The 18672-nt window shown below is 34.3% G+C and overlaps 1 protein-coding gene across 1 annotated transcript in view; it reads left to right on the top strand.

The window, feature by feature from the left end:
• FBXL17 (F-box and leucine rich repeat protein 17) overlaps positions 1-18672 on the top strand; it is a gene marked incomplete at its 3' end in the record, with an annotated part of 295024 nt that overhangs the window by 193793 nt on the left and 82559 nt on the right. The window contains exon 7 of the mRNA XM_080363002.1: positions 397-473. Within this exon, the coding sequence (XP_080219128.1) occupies positions 397-473 (77 nt within the window). The remainder of the gene's footprint in view (positions 1-396; positions 474-18672) is intronic.

Here is an 18672-nt window from a genome sequence, read left to right as displayed (position 1 = left end):
TTGTCCTCATTACAGTGCATTTATAGTTCTTGCCTAGAAAAAAATTCTCAAAGCTCAAGTCTTGCAATAGAAACTTTCCAAAGTTACACAGTAACTTTGTAATACTGAAATAGAAATTCACATTTGTATTATTTTCCAAAGGACTTGTCTGTGTATATTTCAAGCAACTCACATATTCAAAGACTTACGGGAATATTGATCTAAAATCATTCAATGTAAATTAATATTTTTCTCCAGTGTATATGTGGAGCCATATGCATTTTCAGTGAATTGTGTGGAACAATTCACAAAAGGAAGAAATCGAGAAAGGGTACATTACACTTGTGGATTGTGTGCTTGCTATTTTAAAATGATCTATTATCTTTTAACTGTGATTTTACTGTACATGTCTTCCAGATGTGTGGAGGTGATTGCCAAAGAAGGCCGGAATCTGAAAGAGCTGTATTTAGTATCCTGTAAGATCACTGACTATGGTATGTAGTATACCTGTGTCTTTTTTTCTGCAAAGACTGAGCTCTACCAGCTTTGTACAGAGACTCTTACATGTATAGAAATGTATAGATAAAAATGTTCAGAACCTTTATGCAAAAAAGTTGTAAATGTACAAGAAGTGTTTGACATACTTAAAAATATCAGTTGTTGGATGTATGAAAGCCAGTGTATGTATGTGCTGCAAAGCATTTGTTATAGAACTGACAGTTACTGGGCAGACTGGGTAGAGCTCCTTTTGAAATGTCCTGGAGACCAGGAGAGCATTTGGGAGAAAAGCCAAAAATACACATGCATTTTTAGATGTTGTACAAGCATAACTAAGTAATTATAAGTGTGGATTGATTGCCTGTTATAGGCCATAACATTTGAATGAATTTGATGATCCCTTAAAAATGCTGTTCTGATAGAGAAGCACATTAGGAGTTAGTCTTTCTGTCTGATGAGCCACATAAAGGGACAGAATTTGTATTTAGTATAGGAAAACTTCTTAGCACTTGAGTATGTTTGCAAAGGCATTTATTTCTGCAATGAGGCCAAATTCTCAAGCGTCTGTCTCAAACTTACATGCCTAAATTTTAGTATGATTTATAAATATCTTTAAGATGTGCATCTGAGGTTTTCTGATTTTTTTGTTTCTCATTCACTCTGGTTTTTATTTTAACTTTTTTACTCTGTAGCCTTTATGAAGGATTACTATGTCAAAGTGATATATTACCTTTCCAGTGGTCACAAACTCATTCTTTTATTTTCCTCTGCAGATTTTGCACTTCACTGGGGTTTGCATGGGTACATTCAAGGGTATGTTGATTTGCAGAGTTCAGCTCGCCTCATGTCCACAGTATTTTAACATGAGCTCACAATACAGCTGTAGCACTTGTAGGAGCTTTGGGCCATCACAGAGGAGAGACACCTTGGACCCTCAACACTCTTTTCTCTAGTTTGCGCATGTTTGTACTTCCGTGTGCAGAACAGATCTTGCCACAGTTGAAAACATAGATTTTCTTGGCTTGATACTGCTTGGCCAAGATGTATTTGTGAATTTGGGAAATGCAACCTGTCTGCTGGAAATTGAAAGAGGGGAATTGTCTGCGGAACACAAAGTGACAATGAAGATGCTTCTTGTCATTGCTATAGGGTCAGAGGTGCAGGACCTCAGTTGGAAGTGAAACTGTCCATTTGTGTGTTATAGATCTACTAGCTGTGCTTTTGTCCCTTCTGATTTCAATAACCCACATAGAAAGAATTATCATGGGAGTAATGGAATCCACATCTTGAGGATCACTAGTTTCTCAAGCTGATTTTACCTTTCATTGACTGTGGTACTTGAGAGGAAAACAGAATTTCTCCCAAAAGTAGGAAAACATGCACTGAAACTGAAGCAAAAAGACCTGATGATAGGGAAAGTCTTGCTTATGAGAGAATGGAGAAAGGGCAAAGCAATTGTCCGTGGCTAGATAAAAAGTGGGAAGTGTGTTCCATAGAATGAATTAATTCCGTCGAACCTGAGGTCTTTTCTGCGGACTAAGGCTCTCCTGTCATGAATGAACTGGATTCCACAGTCATTCAACAATATTGCAGTCAGTTACTGGCACTTTGAGAATGTTTTCAGTTGATAGTGTTGATACTAGGTATTACTGTTCACTTAAAAATGTGTCTATTTATGCTAATAAGGATCAGTAAGACATCCAGAAAAACAGCTGTGATACTGACTGATTTTTGATACATTATTAAGACTAATTGATTATCATCGTAATCTTTAGCATATCTCAATATACCAGGCTGGCAAATATATTCATCTGATTGTGATATCTGAGCTGAAAATGCAAAATAACCTGGAGTAAAGTAGAATTTATAAGCATAGATTATGCTTTGTAAGGAAGTAAAAATTATGCCTTAGATTAAAAATGTGATAGCAAATGAATATTAATTAGGTTAACAAGAGTGTTGCAGAGTGAAGCAAAGCTTCCTCCTTTTTCTTTTTTCCTTTTTAATTTATTTCCTCATACTTCAGTGTAAGACTTTCCCACATTCGTTTGTGGTGCTGTTAGGTTAAAAAGCGAGCTCCTTACAGTGCTGCGAGCTCCATTTGTTGTTGAACTTTATCAAAGAAGCTGCCTCTCCTCTATAAAGGGAAATGAGCAGCCATTATCTCCCTTAGAGGCTTTTCAAGCCCTCCTGTCCTCTGCACTTTTGTATCTGCGGCAAGTAGAGGAAATCAGCTGAGAAACATATGCCAGATTTATTGTGGGATCATTCAGATTGTTCTGGCTCTACCAAAAAGCAGGTAAGTAGTGTCTGAAGCTCTGTGAGGCTGTGACTGGGTAAGACCATACAGCATACTGTGCTTTTTTGTTTGATAATCTGGAGGGTGAAGCATAATTGTCCTTGGTTTGGAAATCAAAATCTTTGCGCCAGTTTTAAATGGTAACTGTACACAATTTCATTGAGTATTTTAAGCATACGCAGAGCTGGCAACCAGATTTCTTGCAGCTTGATGGAGTGCAGCTGCAGATTTTAAAAGCCTTCTTTGAAACTGTTCAACAACAATTTTTGATGGTACAGCGGTTAGTGGAGTTTTGATGTCTGGGGCAACGTCATAATTGCTCAGAAATTCACTGTAAAAAAATAAGTAATGTTGCTAGCATCCAACAAAATTTGTAATCATTTGAGATGTTAATTAAGCAGTAATAATAATAATTGCAGTAAATAAAGAAAATAATTACAGCAAAAACTGTTATTGTTGGTCTGTAATTAATGCTATAGGTATACATATGTGAGATAATTTAATGTACTCTAGCGAAGGCTATGAAGTGTGAACTTCGTCATTTTATTAACTTAATTCTTTTGTTTTCCAATGTCTGCAATAAGACAGTATGCAAAACTACCAGAAATATATGCTGTCTGCAATAAGCTTTTTTTTAATCACACTAAAATACTAAAGTTTATTTTGAAGCCTAAGAGATTAATTAAAAACCCCTACAGCCTGATAATGTAGCCATAGGCAGTGTTACTTTCTCTGACATTGTGCTGCCCTGTTTTGTTATATTATATAAAAAACACAGACAGAAGAGGATTCGAAGACAAATTCAAGTGTGTGTACATACTAAGAGTTGTTAACTTTTGAGGAAAAAAAAAAAGTTCTGTTTCATTTACAGTACAAAATGATTAATTTTATATTTTTTGTATGCAATGAGGTATTTTTTGTTTACTTAAAAAAATTTCTAGAATAATATCTTCATTTATGTTTGTCTAGCATGATTTTCTAAAATTCCATTTTTAATTAGTGATGTTTGTTACATGGTAACATATTAGGATGCTTAAAATGAGTTTAAAAGTTTCTTTCCATCCAGCACATTGTTAAATGCTAAATTATCACTAGAATTTACCGATACTGACAAGAGAGACTGAGTTAGTATAATCTTTGAGATAAACAACTGTTTGCCCAAGAACACAGAGAGAGCGAAGTCAAAGCTTACATTAGTTCTTCATATCATTTTGCCCATTTGTTAAACAATAGTTAATTAAGCATGGATTGTCAGTGTTGTCTTTGAATTTCCTGCCTTTTGTTGGTTTGTGTCACAACCTTAACTTCACTTGAACATAGGCAGTCTTGTATTTAAGCTTTTACTAAGAACTAGTAAGAAACCTAGGCTTTCTCAGATATGGGGAGATGTGTCAAAAGAATTAGGCTGATGTGAAGATCTATAGCAGGGAGCTAGGGCAGCGAGCACACAGAGAATTGTGTAACTGTCTTCTCAATTTTATGCTCTAGTTCTGGGTTTTATTGATATCCTTAGTTCTGGGAATTTGTTTTAAGTAAATTATTACTTATAAAGTTTATGGTGGTGCAGAGTCCTTTGCACTCTGAAACACAAAAGTGAGATTTTGTGTTCAAAGATGAAAAGATTTGATGAAACTAGCTTGAGAAAAAGGACTGGATGTTTTAAGCGCCTGATCTTGCAATAATGTTAAGTGTAAATTTACTAAGAATTACTTAAAAATCACATTCTCATCAGTAATGAAAGAGAAAAGTCTCCAATTCTTTACTTCCACTTTAGACCTGTGGTTTTTGTCTGTATATGCATAAAGTCATGTCAAGACAAGCTTTAAATTGTAGGCCTCCACTAAGTCAGCGGTGGGAGGGGAGAAAAAGTTTGGAGCTGTTCAAAGTCAGCACTTCGTACAGCTACATCAAGAGAAATCGCTTAAGAAATTTCCAAAAAGACAAAGTTCCCAAACTGTCATTAGTAGGAGTGTGGTTAGCACAGTTTGAGGAGCATGTTTATCTCATAATGATTCTTGCCAGGTAACCTGTGAAGATGACAGTTGTCTCCATAGTTGTCTCGTAGAATTTCCATTACCTAGTAGTTCTCGATTTTAGCTAACTTAAAAAGTCTCTATTTCTAGTTGTAAAGTAATTGCACAAATTGTTTCAGATGAAATGGTTGACATAAAGACCTGAGATGAACTGTGGTATTTTGCTGATATCTTTCAGAATTAATATTGGAAAAGAGTTCTCTAGATATGTAGCCCTTCTGTTTTCTAGAATTATGGCTATTCCTTTTTCATAATTATTCTTTTCATCATTTACTGATATGTTTACTGCCTCTGAGGGTACATGATTTTTTAAAAGCTTTTCTTCTGTGAGAATGTTTGCTGAAGCAAAAAAATTAGTTTCAGCAAACTGTAATTGAATTATATATTTTTTTATTTTAAAATGTTATAGTTGGACATAGCTTTTACAAGTAGGTTTCTGGAAGAATAAGGTAGTGTTTATACTGAGTCAAGTCCAACTGTCACAAGACGGAACATAACTGTAAGTTGCTTTTTTTTTTTCATAACTGGGTTACGGATTCTTTCCTGAGAAGCGAGTTACAGTTAACAATGTTAAAATAGTTTTCCAAGATTCTGTTAAACTCTAATGTTCTAAAATTCAGGCTACATATGCTTTCTATTTTGAAATAGAATATTTTAATTATGAAGGTATCAGGTCTGCCTACTGAGTAATACAGATAAGTCCCATGAGAGTTGCTTAAGTTTTCTCTACAATGTTTGGCACTTGTCATGCAAATCATAAAGAATAAGCATACTATGTATTTTTCCTCACAAAAGAATGTTTTGTTTCTGCTTCTCACTTGGATTAGCAAATCTCTCTAACGCTTGACCTCACGGAAGCGATTTTTCCCTAATTTTAGACTTTTAAAATCTATTTTTAGAACACCACGTCTTTTGTACACTATTAGTCAGAAGGGAAATAATACTTTTTTTGTAGGATAAATCCAGCACTTGTGGATAGACAGAATGGAGCAGGTAATGAATACATTTTTGAGTTAAGAAGATTTCATCCTCACACATTACTGGTTTGCAATCTCTTTCTTAATTTATTACATTCAATTAAATATAGCTTTCAATTTCTCTTTCAAAACTATTTTGAATTGCTGCTGTCTTGAGTTCCAAGTTGCCCATATTCTCAGAATCAGTCTTTCCCCTATTGTTTCCTTATCCTGTGCATATTTGTTTCTGTTTTGTGCTCTTTTAATGACCCAATGCATGCAAACAGTGATCACACGGAGAACTATGTTTATGGTTGTAGGGAAGTCTACAGGTAGTCTTCTAAGGACCAGGGCCTCTGTTACCTTCTTTTGTGGTTATGTATGTTACATATATATGGACGTTTGTATATATATAAAACAGTGGTATTATATTATCTAATTACTTTATATATTTATTGCTGTATACATGTGAAAGAAAAACAATATATTTATTGCTTTCTTATAAACTTATTGTCCTTTCCACAAAAGCATTTTCTCTCTGCTTTTTATTTTGTAACTTAATTATTCAAAAATCTAAACTCACTGAAGTAAAGCAGCAAGATTTTTGATGTTTACTGCCAAATTTTGAGGTTCTTTGCTTACTTTTAAGGTTCTTTGTTTGTAGATAGGCTGCAACTTTAACTCCAGTAGTCTATGAAAATTAATTACCTGAATAATAAGTAGGTGGAAAGCGATCTGTACCCTATTGCATGCATTGATGATACTTACTTTGACAAAATCTCTAGCAGCTAGTGAAAGTGGTTTTATTTGCTTTTATATTAAAACATTAATTCTTTCAGAATTCTGAAGCAAATGTTTCTATAGAAACTCTGGTAATCATAAGGATCAGTGGAAGCTAATTCTAGCAATAGGGATGAGTTACAGAGTTTTATGTAGTTTAACAAAGCAGCAGTACACAGTATAACTTACTATCCCTTCCTTCATTTAAATGACGTTACGGTTTATGTTGGAGTGTGCAGTGAAGATATGGAGTCTCTTCATGTGTTCCAAAACCTCTGTACCTTTCCCTCTAGCTAGGAGAAAAATTATATAGGGCTTTCATAAGGATGTTTTTCAGCTTGTTTGTTCTGATTTTTTATATTCCTTTGATATTGTTGTTTTAGTTTGGAGTAGTTGTTCACATACTACCTTGCATGTAATGACACCTAACTTTGTTTCCTTGAGGGATCCTGATGACAGTGAAACCAAGAGGATAATAATGTGAGGAAAGTTAGCTGTATATTCATGTGTTTTGAAATTAGAACCCTGTCAGAGGATATCATCTTTAGTTCTCTTAAGAGTGTTCAAGGAGTGCACTTTAGGGCTAACTTTAGTCACCCATCTGGAGTTTCCAGTAGAAATTGTTAATAAGAAAAAGTCAAATTTAAACTTTATTAGAAGTAGTCTGTGAAGCAGAAAAGAGCCCTTGGACAATCTGTAAACGCTATATACAATTCATAACTATTCAAAAAAAAAAAAAAAAAAGGCATAAGTTTCAGCAGTATTCCTATTGTCGTGAAAATTCCATGCAGTTTTCTTTGAAAGTTGATTTGACCTACCACTGTGCATCTTCAAGACCCATACAGTGAGATAAATTACTCCAATAGCATATTTCTCCATAAGCAGATAGTTGCAAATCCTTTGTCCTATAGTGCACAATAAAGGATTTTCTCTTTGTGCAATGAGATAAGACAAATTTCCAAACTATTTTTTGTCATACTAGAAGGTGAATTGTCTCATTTAACCTGTACCCTCAAAAATAATGTAGTATAGTAGCAGAAACTGGATATAGATGCACTTTTGAATCATCAAGATGAACGGAGCAGAGCCTATGATTTGTACACAGTTTGTTCCCAGGTGGTTGTTTTAAATGTGGAAAATGGAGATACATTGTACTTTGTGTTTGCATTCCCTTGTACAGAGATCCACAGATACTGTTCCCTTAATTTAATGCCTTCTGTGGGAAGCTTAGTGATTTCAGTTGTTATTTCAATTCTTTGGTGACAAACTTGGTTGTAGTTTATCAATCATGATATAAAGTTTTATTTTGTGCTGTGTTTTCTCTAGAGAGAGATGCTTCTGGTAATCTTAGGAAAAACCCACCTCATTTCTAAGTAGCAAAGCACGAAATATATTTCTGATACAACCGAAATTGAAATGTCCACAACATCTGCCTATGTTGCCAGAAACACATTTTCAGGTTCTTGTTTATTCATTTCCTATATTTACTGTGTTCAGAATCTATATTATAACACTGAACTTTCATTTGACCCAGGACCCAGCTTCTGTTCTCGTGTGATATTTGTATTTCCTGTTTTGTATGACCTTTAAAAAAATAACATAAGGATTTATTCCTTCAGTGCACGTATTAACCCCATATTGAAAAGTGTGCTAGCTGCCTCTTCAGTGAGCTACCACACAGCAAAAATATTTTTGAAATTATTATTTCTAAAAGCTTGTTGTTTGCAGATGGTTTAAAGTGCAAATAAATTAATACATTTTACTGTGTAATTATGATCATGTTATGAGCATTAGGGTCATTGCATTTTGGCTTTGTGTTTTGATAAACACTCTCAAACTACCAAAGAAGTGTATTGTCATTTTACATTTTTGCCTTGTCTTTTGTATCTTTTAATTTCACACTGCAATGGAGAATACTATTCCCAACAGAATATTTGATTTGCAGTCAGAGGTAGAATTATTTGATAAAAACAACTGTGGAACTTGTATTTAAGATGCATCTATTTCTGACAAACACCAGTAATAATAATTAACACATAGTTACTGTAGTCCAGTTTTATTTTTTAATTCGTTGAACTTTTGAATTAAATTAAAGTTTATCCCTAAACCACTTAATTGAATAGCAATTACCAGTATACTTCAAATAATCTATACATTAGCTATATTTAAAATTATTCTTATAAAACCTTCTACTAGTCTCACTGGGGATTATTTAAGGATCCCTCTTATAATTCTAAATTTAAAAGCAGCATTTGTATTTTTCTTAAGTGGGAGAAAACAGAACTCAAAAAGGAAAACAGAAATTTGCTGAATCTTTTTACATTTAATCAGCTGTGATACAAAACTCTGGCTGATATATGTAATCATGCAAGTAGAGACTCGTACCATATTTTAAAGTGACTGTGCTAGATTATAGTTGCAATTTTATTTCTTCTGAATTCTAGGAGCTTATTTTATGATCCCCTTTTTCACACACTATTAAAAATATATTTTAAAATTAGTATGTTACTTCAGAGTTGCATAATTAAAAGTGATTGCTTTTTCTTCAGGTGGCATCCATAGGAGAGATTTTCGTGTTTAAATATTCTAAACTTCTTAGCAAGTAAAATAGTTGTTTGAGGATAATTACGCAGACTAAGTCTTTAAAAATATTATTTTTTGATGGTTGAATTGCCTTTCTATATTCTGTTTTGTGACTACTCTTGGCTGCTTGTTGAGTTTCAGTAATACTCAGATTACTGAAGGGAAGGCTCATTTTGACTCTAATGTGACTTTCTGCCTGCCTTAAAAAAATATATGGAGTACTTCTTGTGGGTACAAATAATGCTGTTATTTTTAATGCCTAAATTTACCAAAAAAAAAAAAAAGAAAAGATATGTAGTCTTTTAATCATTTCCATACTCCCAGGGATTGTATTAAGAGACTCAATACTTAGAAACATTTTTTTTTTTCTTTAAATCCTTGAAAAAATACTAATATTGATATAGTTCACTAGAATAGAAGTAAAAGCAGATGGCTGATATCACGGCAGTGTGATAAATTTTTGGCTAGAACCTTATTTTTTAATAAAAATAAAACCCAAAACCAGTTCAACAGTTACATGTTTTTAAGAATGGAAAGGAGAATTCTATTCTAAAGCTATGGCATCTGTGCATTGTGTTGTATTACTGAGGCCTCATTGTGTATGCATATGTTATGTTTAAGCATGGCATCTGTGGCCAGTATTTAAATTTCAAGAAGTAGGGTCTGTGTCATTATTTAATTTGTATTAGTTTGAAACATAAATTATGAGTCAGCAGCAAAAACAGTAATACAAATTCTAATAACATGGATTTTTATCAACTTGTCTAAGAACAGACAATGCATCCAAAACATATTCTGTGTTAAGTAATGAAGTGGAATGCATGGTGCTTCTGTTATGCATTCCTTTAATGGTGGTGATTCTGAGTATAGCTTTGCTGTCACAAAAGCATTTTATTTTTACTTCTGTAATGAATTATACAAAGTTCATGTTGCCTTTGTAAACTGTGAGTTCTTTGAACACCACAGTACAAAAGAGGCCAAATACTGTTCTGTTACTGATGTACGGGACAGGCTGCACTTCATAAATAATCTGAAAGGCAAGTAATCATTGTGCTTTCAAAATTAATAAATTGACATCAAAATTTCAGTTTGGTCAACTTCAAAGATTTGAGGAGTTTTCTAGAAAAAATTAGTCCTAAAGTAGCTTTTAAGTTATATATTTAAGTTCCTCATAAGTCAAGTGGGATCATTTTAGCTTTTGAAATGTCAAGTATTTTTCCAAAACATTCAGACAACAAGACTGCTTTATTTGCAGTTCTCTTTGGCTTGGTGCCGTTGCTCCTAGATTTTAGCTATACAATACCAAACCATATTACTTCTAATTACAAGGTGCCTAATACAGAAGTGTAGTAAAGTATGTCCAAAAATACGTAGGTACAAGGTTGTTAGTACAAAGAGAAAGCAATACAACTGGATAAAGGGAATTATTGAATAATGTAGGGAAAAAAAATTACATATATGATTTTTTTTTAAATATGTAATTTGGATTCTTCCGTTCATTTTATACATATTTTTATTTTGTAACTGATAAATGAAATAACTTCCATGATGTCAACCAGTTTAGATGCTTGGAAAAAAAAATATTGAGAATGTTTGAATGTTATTAGCTAGATATAATGTTCCTAAAACTCTTCTATAATCTGATGGTATTAACACTTTTTTTTTTTTTGGTCCAGATCAATGTTTTGTTGTTTGGGGTTTTTTTAAATTTTTTAACATCTAATTTATGTTATACATAATGACTGTACTCGGGAAGTTCAGGAACTTGGTAGTTCTGCCATGTATGGATATTAGAATGAAGATGAAATGTGAAAGAAATTTTCCATGCTACCAGAATTTGAAAGCACTGAAATTGTAGCTTATGTTTTGCATAAATCATTATAATTTGAAAATGTAGTAGCAGCATCTCTCTCTGCTTCGAGTATAGAAGCGTATATGTTCCCAACCTAAACCTCACAAGCCACACTTGTGTGGTCGTTGACCTTTTTACCTCTTTTGGTGAGCTTGTGAGTCAGTGTTGATTCCGTCACTTTCATAACCACAAGTACAAGTCAACTATTACCATAGTAGTGTACTTGTAGGAAGAAAATATGTGGGTTATTTTTGCACTTGAAATGAACCTGGACCTTAGTAAAATTGGAAATGACAAATGTTAACAAATACTCATTAAAAGAACCTTCTATTTCTTGGTTAGCCAACCAATTGCTTTTCCTATCAGGATCTTATTATGCTGCATGTTCATCACATTGAGTTTTTCCTTAGGCACTTCTTTTGGTATTTCCTTTTAACTTATTAACTTATTATTTAGAGGGAAAAAAAATAATAATGCCTTCTGAATTAATTTTATTTTTTTTTCTTTTGCAGTTACCTTGAATTATCATTAAAAGTCAGTGACAATGTTGCCTATAGGTTTATTTTAAACCAATGGGGATTGGTTAAGTTTCATTTTGTTTTAATAGTAAACAAAATGAAGAAAACTCCTTATATATATGAGTTTTTTCCATTTTCTCAGCATATATGTATGTAAACAGCCCCATGGGGACCCTGAAAGAAAGAAAAAGACCTACATGGAGTCATTCCAGTACAGAGGCTCAAAGAATATATATATATATCATTCCTTATATAAGCAGCAATACAGGTTAAGGTTCTCTAATATCCTAACCTACTAGCTGTGCTCTGCTATGAAAAGTGAAAGAGAGGAGATCATAGCATTAATATTTAATGGGTGCTGCGTAAAAGAATGCATAGTGTAATTGACTTAAACGAGTTGCTGATCTGGTGCAACAAATCCAAATAATGTGTATTGTACATCTCCTGTATTCGTCTCACTTTTGATCTGAATCCCTGCTACTTCCCTAGAAGCAGAGGTTTGTATCTCTTTTGACCAATAAAGTGGAAAATAACAGCCAAATGCAACCTTTACTGTTAGCCTACAATTGGCTGTTTTCCTCTACCACCATAGAACTTTGTCTGACTCAGTGTAGCAGTTTTTCTTGGTTAATGTTAAGGAGGAACAAAAACAGTGTAACAGCTTGGAAGCTATTTCCAGAGCCAAACTTGGGGAGTTCAGGTCATAACTAATGTCTTAAAGTGGCATTGCTGTACCTACATTTTAGGAGCTTGATCACATAGAGGAACCCAGAAATGCTGATTGATATCCTTCAGGTTTTTGGGTACTTCAGATGGCCAGGCAGAAAGATGCCACTAAATGGAAAATCTTTTGGAGTTACATTTTTAAGGAAAAATGAGCACAGTAACATATTTAAAATTTCACTCCCTTCTCTTTTGTTTGTGCATTTTAGTTGCATCACATTCATCAATCAGAGTCACAGTGGCTGGTGTGTTTTGTGCTGAATCTGATGGCACCAGCACATGTGAGGAGTTCTTTGAGCCCCTGTACTGGAATGACTCCATGTAGGTCTTTTTCTTTCTTTCAGGGTCCCCATGGGGCTGTTTACATACATATATGCTGAGAAAATGGGAAAAAAAAAAAATGCTGGTAGGGAATTTTCAATGAAAAACAGGTACTTAATTTAGGGTCATACTTCCAGCAGCTACTAACCAGTATACTTATTTGATGCAAATCTTGAAGCATCCTTTCTGTTACCTGCAAATACTTGAAGTGATGCTTGTGTCCATCAGTGAAAGAAATTATAATACCCACAGATTTCACTTTGACTTCTTAAATGATCTCTATTGCTTCTCTTTGGTACTTTAGGAACAAATCAGTTCTTTATTTTGCATAGATGTAGTTCAACAATTTTATATAAACAGAACATTTTTTCCTCTGTCATGCTGTGTTCTTGTCAGATAATTAAAAGAGGAGGATCAAGAAATTATTCTGATCAAATGTTATTATTACAAAAAAAAAAAAAAAAATCTATTTTGTCCTTTAATCAATAAATGTACAAGTACACCTTGAAACTAATACTGACTGCAAGCTGAAAGAAGCCTAATTTATTGAGGTCTCTATTCCCCCTGCAATCCATAGTTTCTTCTGAGCTATGGTTTATGACCAGTGACGTTTTGCTCAGATTTTGTCTGCACAAAATCTTTCTGTGATCTTATGTAGAGGAGTTTGCCAACAGCCATGTGTTTGCACTTGTATATGTTTAACCATACCTGCATGTACATGTACAAACGTACACCAAAAAAAAAGACCTTGAATGAATGATCTTTCGTTGTATTTGTTTCTTATATAATCATAATTGAAAAGTTGCCTTTAGAGTACAGGAGTAGTGCACATCTTACAAGGGTATCTTCAAGGGAAAAGAAAGATGATTGAACAGCAATTAATATAACTTTTATACATATCTGACTTATTTATAATGCAGCTGAACATTTTGTTAGTCAAGTGCACAACTGGTGAATTTCTTCGTATGTGTTCCTGTTATTTTGTAAATCAAAATAAAAAGGTCAACAATGTAGTTTTTCTGGTAAAATAAAGGACAATTTGATTACTTTCTGCTAATGCATAATACCATTTAATTTGATTTTGGGAAGAGGAAGGTCTCTAATGGAAGGGAAATGAACTGTATAAATTAGGTGTGCCCTCTTATGTTTACCTCTATTCATGCAATAGTAAATAATGCTATAGTGCCAAACAAAGAAATAACAATACTTCAATTGTAAACAATTTTGAGAAATATATATGAAATGTGCAGTCACAAAACCTGTTTCCAGTTTACAAAGTGCTTGAATCTAATTGAGTTTTCTGTATGTGCTGTGGTATTAAAACAAATAATTTTTTTTAAAAAGTAATTCTGAAAGCTCAACCCATCACACAAAAACCCAGTTCCCCAGTTCATGGAGATTTGATTAATAATATGGGTGCTGTAGAAAGAGATTTGTTTTTTCCTTCCAGGTAACATAAAGAAACCTTGTAATACTTTTTTTTTTAGTATAGGTGCACATAGCTCTTTCTCCAGATGGGTGAAATTACCTATCCACACATCTATGCTCTGTTCCTTATGTAAGATGCTCATGATTCTCTAATCATCATAGTTGCAACTTGGTGAATTGTCACTCATCTGATTACGACAGATTTCTGTACTAGAGATTTTGAAGCACCTCGCAGTTTGCAGATAAAATGTCCAAAATCTTGAATCAAGATTAACAAAGAAGCATTTGTGTAGTTCCTATGGAAAGTGGCTTAAAACTGCACACAGAAAGTTAAGCTTATTACTGTACTTGATAATGGAGCTACTGACAAGTCTTTTGTTGAATGAAAGGTGGTGCACATCAGATTGTGAAAGATGGGAAGCTTTATTATTTTTTTGGCTGACATACACTTTAAATCTTGAACATCTGATGATATCACATAGGGGATAAAAGCAGCTTTAGATGTATGGGAATGAAAGCAAAAGAATTGAAAATAAAACCAATCAGTCACAGCACTAACATGTACAGCCACAGTTTAGGAAAAAAATCCTTGGATTTTTTTGCTGTCAGCTGGAACCTTGATGTGTTCTGGAACTCAGAAAAGATTCTCTTCCTTTTCAAAGTTTTAATTGATTATGTAAAGTATTTTCAAATTCTGCTACACTGAATACGGTATGAATATGGTAAATTTCAACTCTATTGATGATCTTGAGGCAAGCTTGATCTGTTTTGCAGACATTGGCCTTCACTGTTATATTCCAAAATGTTTGGGGGAAAAAAGGAAAAAAATAAAGTGTTAACTTCAGCCATTCCAAATTTTGCATATGCATAGCTGAGTTTCAGACACTTCGTATGAGGAGTTCTACTGTAGGTGCCCTGTTACCTACGCCTGGTTCTATTAACTCTCCTAATATTTTTGTAAGAGCAGCATAGGTATTTTGTATCTCTTCCAAAGTTAAGAGCGAAACCACCTTTTCTCTGAAGGGCCAAGCAAGATAGCAGGCTCTCCTAGAAGCCACTAATAGGTGCTGGTGGCCCTTGGGAATGACGGAGAAGAGAGGTCCAGGGATTTGATTGCTTCAGCAGTTTGACTGGCCCACATGGAGTTAGGATGTAGTTTCAGCCAGGGGAATGTGGGCTGTGACATGAGAAGCTATGAGGTGAAACCCTCAAGAAAACTGGTGAGTAGGGGGTTCTTGGGCTGGAAAGTACACATGTATTAAAGCATAGATAATATAGCCTCAGGAACAGGAGAAATAGCAGGTATGGATGGTAGAAGGTCTTCAGCGAGGGTTAGGGGATGCCCGGGCCACCTCTTTTCTCGGGAAAAAGAATACACACAGAGGCAAGTGGCCTTATCCTTCTTGTTCCCTGTACAGGGATGTTAATTCCCAAGCATTTAGTTTCCCTGTTGCTACCAGAAATGTGATAAAAGTGCTTTTAATAAGCATACCATCTCGCCCCCAAAATTTAAACATTTAGCTAATCCTCATCTCTACCGTTATTAAATTATTTTCCAGGTGAGGACTGAGAAGTAGAAAATGGTATCAATTTGCAATGATGGCACATGCATCATATATTCAAAAGCTTTTCTTAGACTCAGATACTTTATATGAGAGGTGTTTCTAGGGGTTTAGAAGAAAAGTTGCAGAGAGTCATGTCTATGTTCTGAAGCCATGGAATCTCTTGATGTCTGATGCATTGTACAGCCAGTATTCATTTAATTTTAAATCTCTGTGTAACAGCAAGTATTTTTTTCTTAAGAAAAAAAACCAAAACTTCGTATTTTGAAAAAAAAAGAATATTCTAGACCATCTGGTACAAATACCAACAGAAAGAAAATTACCATGCAATGGTGGGATATTGGAGTAAAATATTTACAGAAAGTCAGACACTTCATTTTTTTTTCATTCTTCATGACTGTTGTAAATTCAACCATATACATTCAAAAACTCTTTAGCTACATTTCCACTTTAGACCTGCTCAGTAATTTAATAAGTAGTTTTGTGTGGCTAGATATGAAGAATCTCTACTGTATATTCTTAGAGTGGAAGTTATAAGAGATGTCCATCTCTGTTTTCAATTTACAGTGGCATTACAAACATAAGCTTTACCACACGTGCTTGTTTATCAACTACATAATTTATAGAGCAACCATTTCTGCTTACTCTCTGTTGGTTTTGTTGTTTTCAAATTACAGTTTCTCTAGTTTGCCGTTGTTACCTGCATATTTGCAGGAAATTATCGTAGGTTTTGTAGATTTAAACCAGTTGTTCTTTAGATATGCCCCATGCCCTCAGTTTTAACTTGTTCTTGAAGGAGAAGAAACACCTGTTAAAAATGGCTAGTTTGTGATAAGAGAGAAACTTTGGGGATTTAATTTGTTCTTTCCAGATACATGCTCTTGTCTAATTTCACCTTTCAATACATGGTACTTATATTTACCTTTTCCAAATGCATGTTTTCCATCTTACCGCTTAGTGTAGGAGCAAACAAAGCAAATACTTCCATGTTTTAGCTGTGACAGTGAAGCCAGAATGCATCTGAAGTTGAGTTTTGTTTCTGTTTGCAGACAGCAACAGAATACAAGGTACATTGTTCTGTTTTTATTTACATGTGGATTTCATTACCAGAAAATCAGTAATCTGATTAAAACTAGATACAGTATTTATGGGTTCTGCATGAACTCTTGGGCTTGCAACTTTCAAGCAGATTTCAGAAATATTGTTTGTGTCATCCAGCATTTCAAAGGTGTTTTGTGAGCTTCTTGTGAGTATTAGGGTTGTCTGTTTAAAACTGGAATTAGCTAACAGACATTTTAAAACACTCTGTCTATCCAAATAGCATCTGAGCACCGAGAGAGCAATATTGATTGATAAAATATTTGTTTCTCTGTCTAGAATCTTTGGCACCAATTCATTGTTCTTACTGAAGAAAGGATAGGCTAAAATTACATAAAACTAAGTTAGGTGGGAAAAATAACTGCATTTGTGGTAGGGATACATAATATACTTGGAGCTGTTTTATGTAATTATGAAAGTATGGATTGCTCTTTTAAAGTATAAGTAGTCAGAGTGACATTTTAAAGGGAAAATGAAGATTGAAAATGAAAAATGGATATAAAAGTGATATGATCCAGAAAGCTCACAAATTGATCTGCTACTGTAATAGTTTAAATAGAGAACTAAAAGCTTCTTTCTAGTTTGATTCATGAACAAAGGAAAATTTAGTATAGGAAGATATGAAACATTAGAAAAAGCTCTCTCTATTGAAAGGAACCTGAGAAATAATTCTCTGACTGTCAAGCTCCAGGAGACGTCTTTCGTATCCTGTAGGCACAGGTAAGCCTCAAACTGATAGCAGATAAACAGGGAAAATTATGCACAAAAAATATGTCTGCATTGGGCTCCAAATTAGGCAGTCTGACCTGCAGAGTCACCACTTAAGAAAGAAAAATTGACACAACCGAATGTAAGAAGCTTTTCAAATGTGTTAGAGAGAAGTCACCAGGACAGGACTGAAAACAATGAGCAGCAGAGAGAGGGATCTATTTTCTCTGCTTCGTGGAAATTAGCTTCTTGAAGTTTTGGTTTTGAATATCATAGAAGACTAGAATTATATGCCACTTATCAAATCCCTCACCACCAACAAAGTAAGCATTAGAACATATGGTATAAAGAAGCATACAGTTTTTATGAGAAAGGCCACAATATTTTGTACCTGGAAAATGCTCTTTTTGTAGTCCCAGATGCTAGCTACACTATACAGGCACAAAACCATTTATCCATCCTGCCTAAGTGCTTCTCTGTTTTCTTGAAAACTGACATCTGTTATTTCCTGTGAAGATTTGCATTAATTATTAGGCCAAGACTTCTCCTTTTCGTAACTCTGGCTTCCTGCAGAATTCTAACAAAATGAATGATGAAGCAGGTTTTTGTGGTGTTTACACTTGAAAGATAAGGTTGCTTGAAATGATGGGACTGGAAGAACCTTGAGGTTTTATTCTTCAGGTCTTTTTGTTTTGTTGTCTATTGCAGTGGAAGCACAGTTCTAAAGTCCCTATGCCTTGACATAAAAATCAAAGTCTGCCTGCCTGCCATGATTTCATGGTTGTCTGTGCAAAGTAGAACATTTTGCTCAGTTTCTAGTATTTTCTTTGTGCAGAGAGTATTTTTAGTCAGGTTGTTCATTCAAGCCCCCTATTACCACATTTGCCTTCCACTCAGCCTCTCTTCATGTGGGTGATGCCATTTCCTAGATTTCTCTTTTGCTGCCTCTGGAAGGAAGGATAAATTATGCACATTTTGAGATGCAGAATAACTGTCTACTCATGGAGTTAGTGAAAAATAAGATTCACTTTGCTCTCTCTGTTGAGAGTAATTTTTGGCTTTCTGTACCAGAGTGAGTCAAAAGAAGGGGAGAATCAAGTCTTTGGGAGAAATAAAGGTAGAGACTGAGAGTAAAGCTTTGAAGAAGCAAGAGGTATTTAAAGGAAGGTGGAGGAGGGAAAGAAGGAGGAGGTATAGAATAGATTACTAGATTGAAAGAGATTAAATTGTGCTTTAACATGTAATCTAACCTACTTCTCTGCTTTTGAATTGTTTTCCCAGACTTGTTACTTACTAGAAAAGACAGATTCCAAAATCGACTGCTGTCACATTTC

Source organism: Nesoenas mayeri, assembly GCF_963082525.1.
Source record: "Nesoenas mayeri genome assembly, chromosome: Z".
Taxonomy (NCBI): domain Eukaryota; kingdom Metazoa; phylum Chordata; class Aves; order Columbiformes; family Columbidae; genus Nesoenas; species Nesoenas mayeri.
Note: the sequence above shows the minus strand (reverse complement) of the source record. Positions and strands in the feature narration are given on the sequence as shown.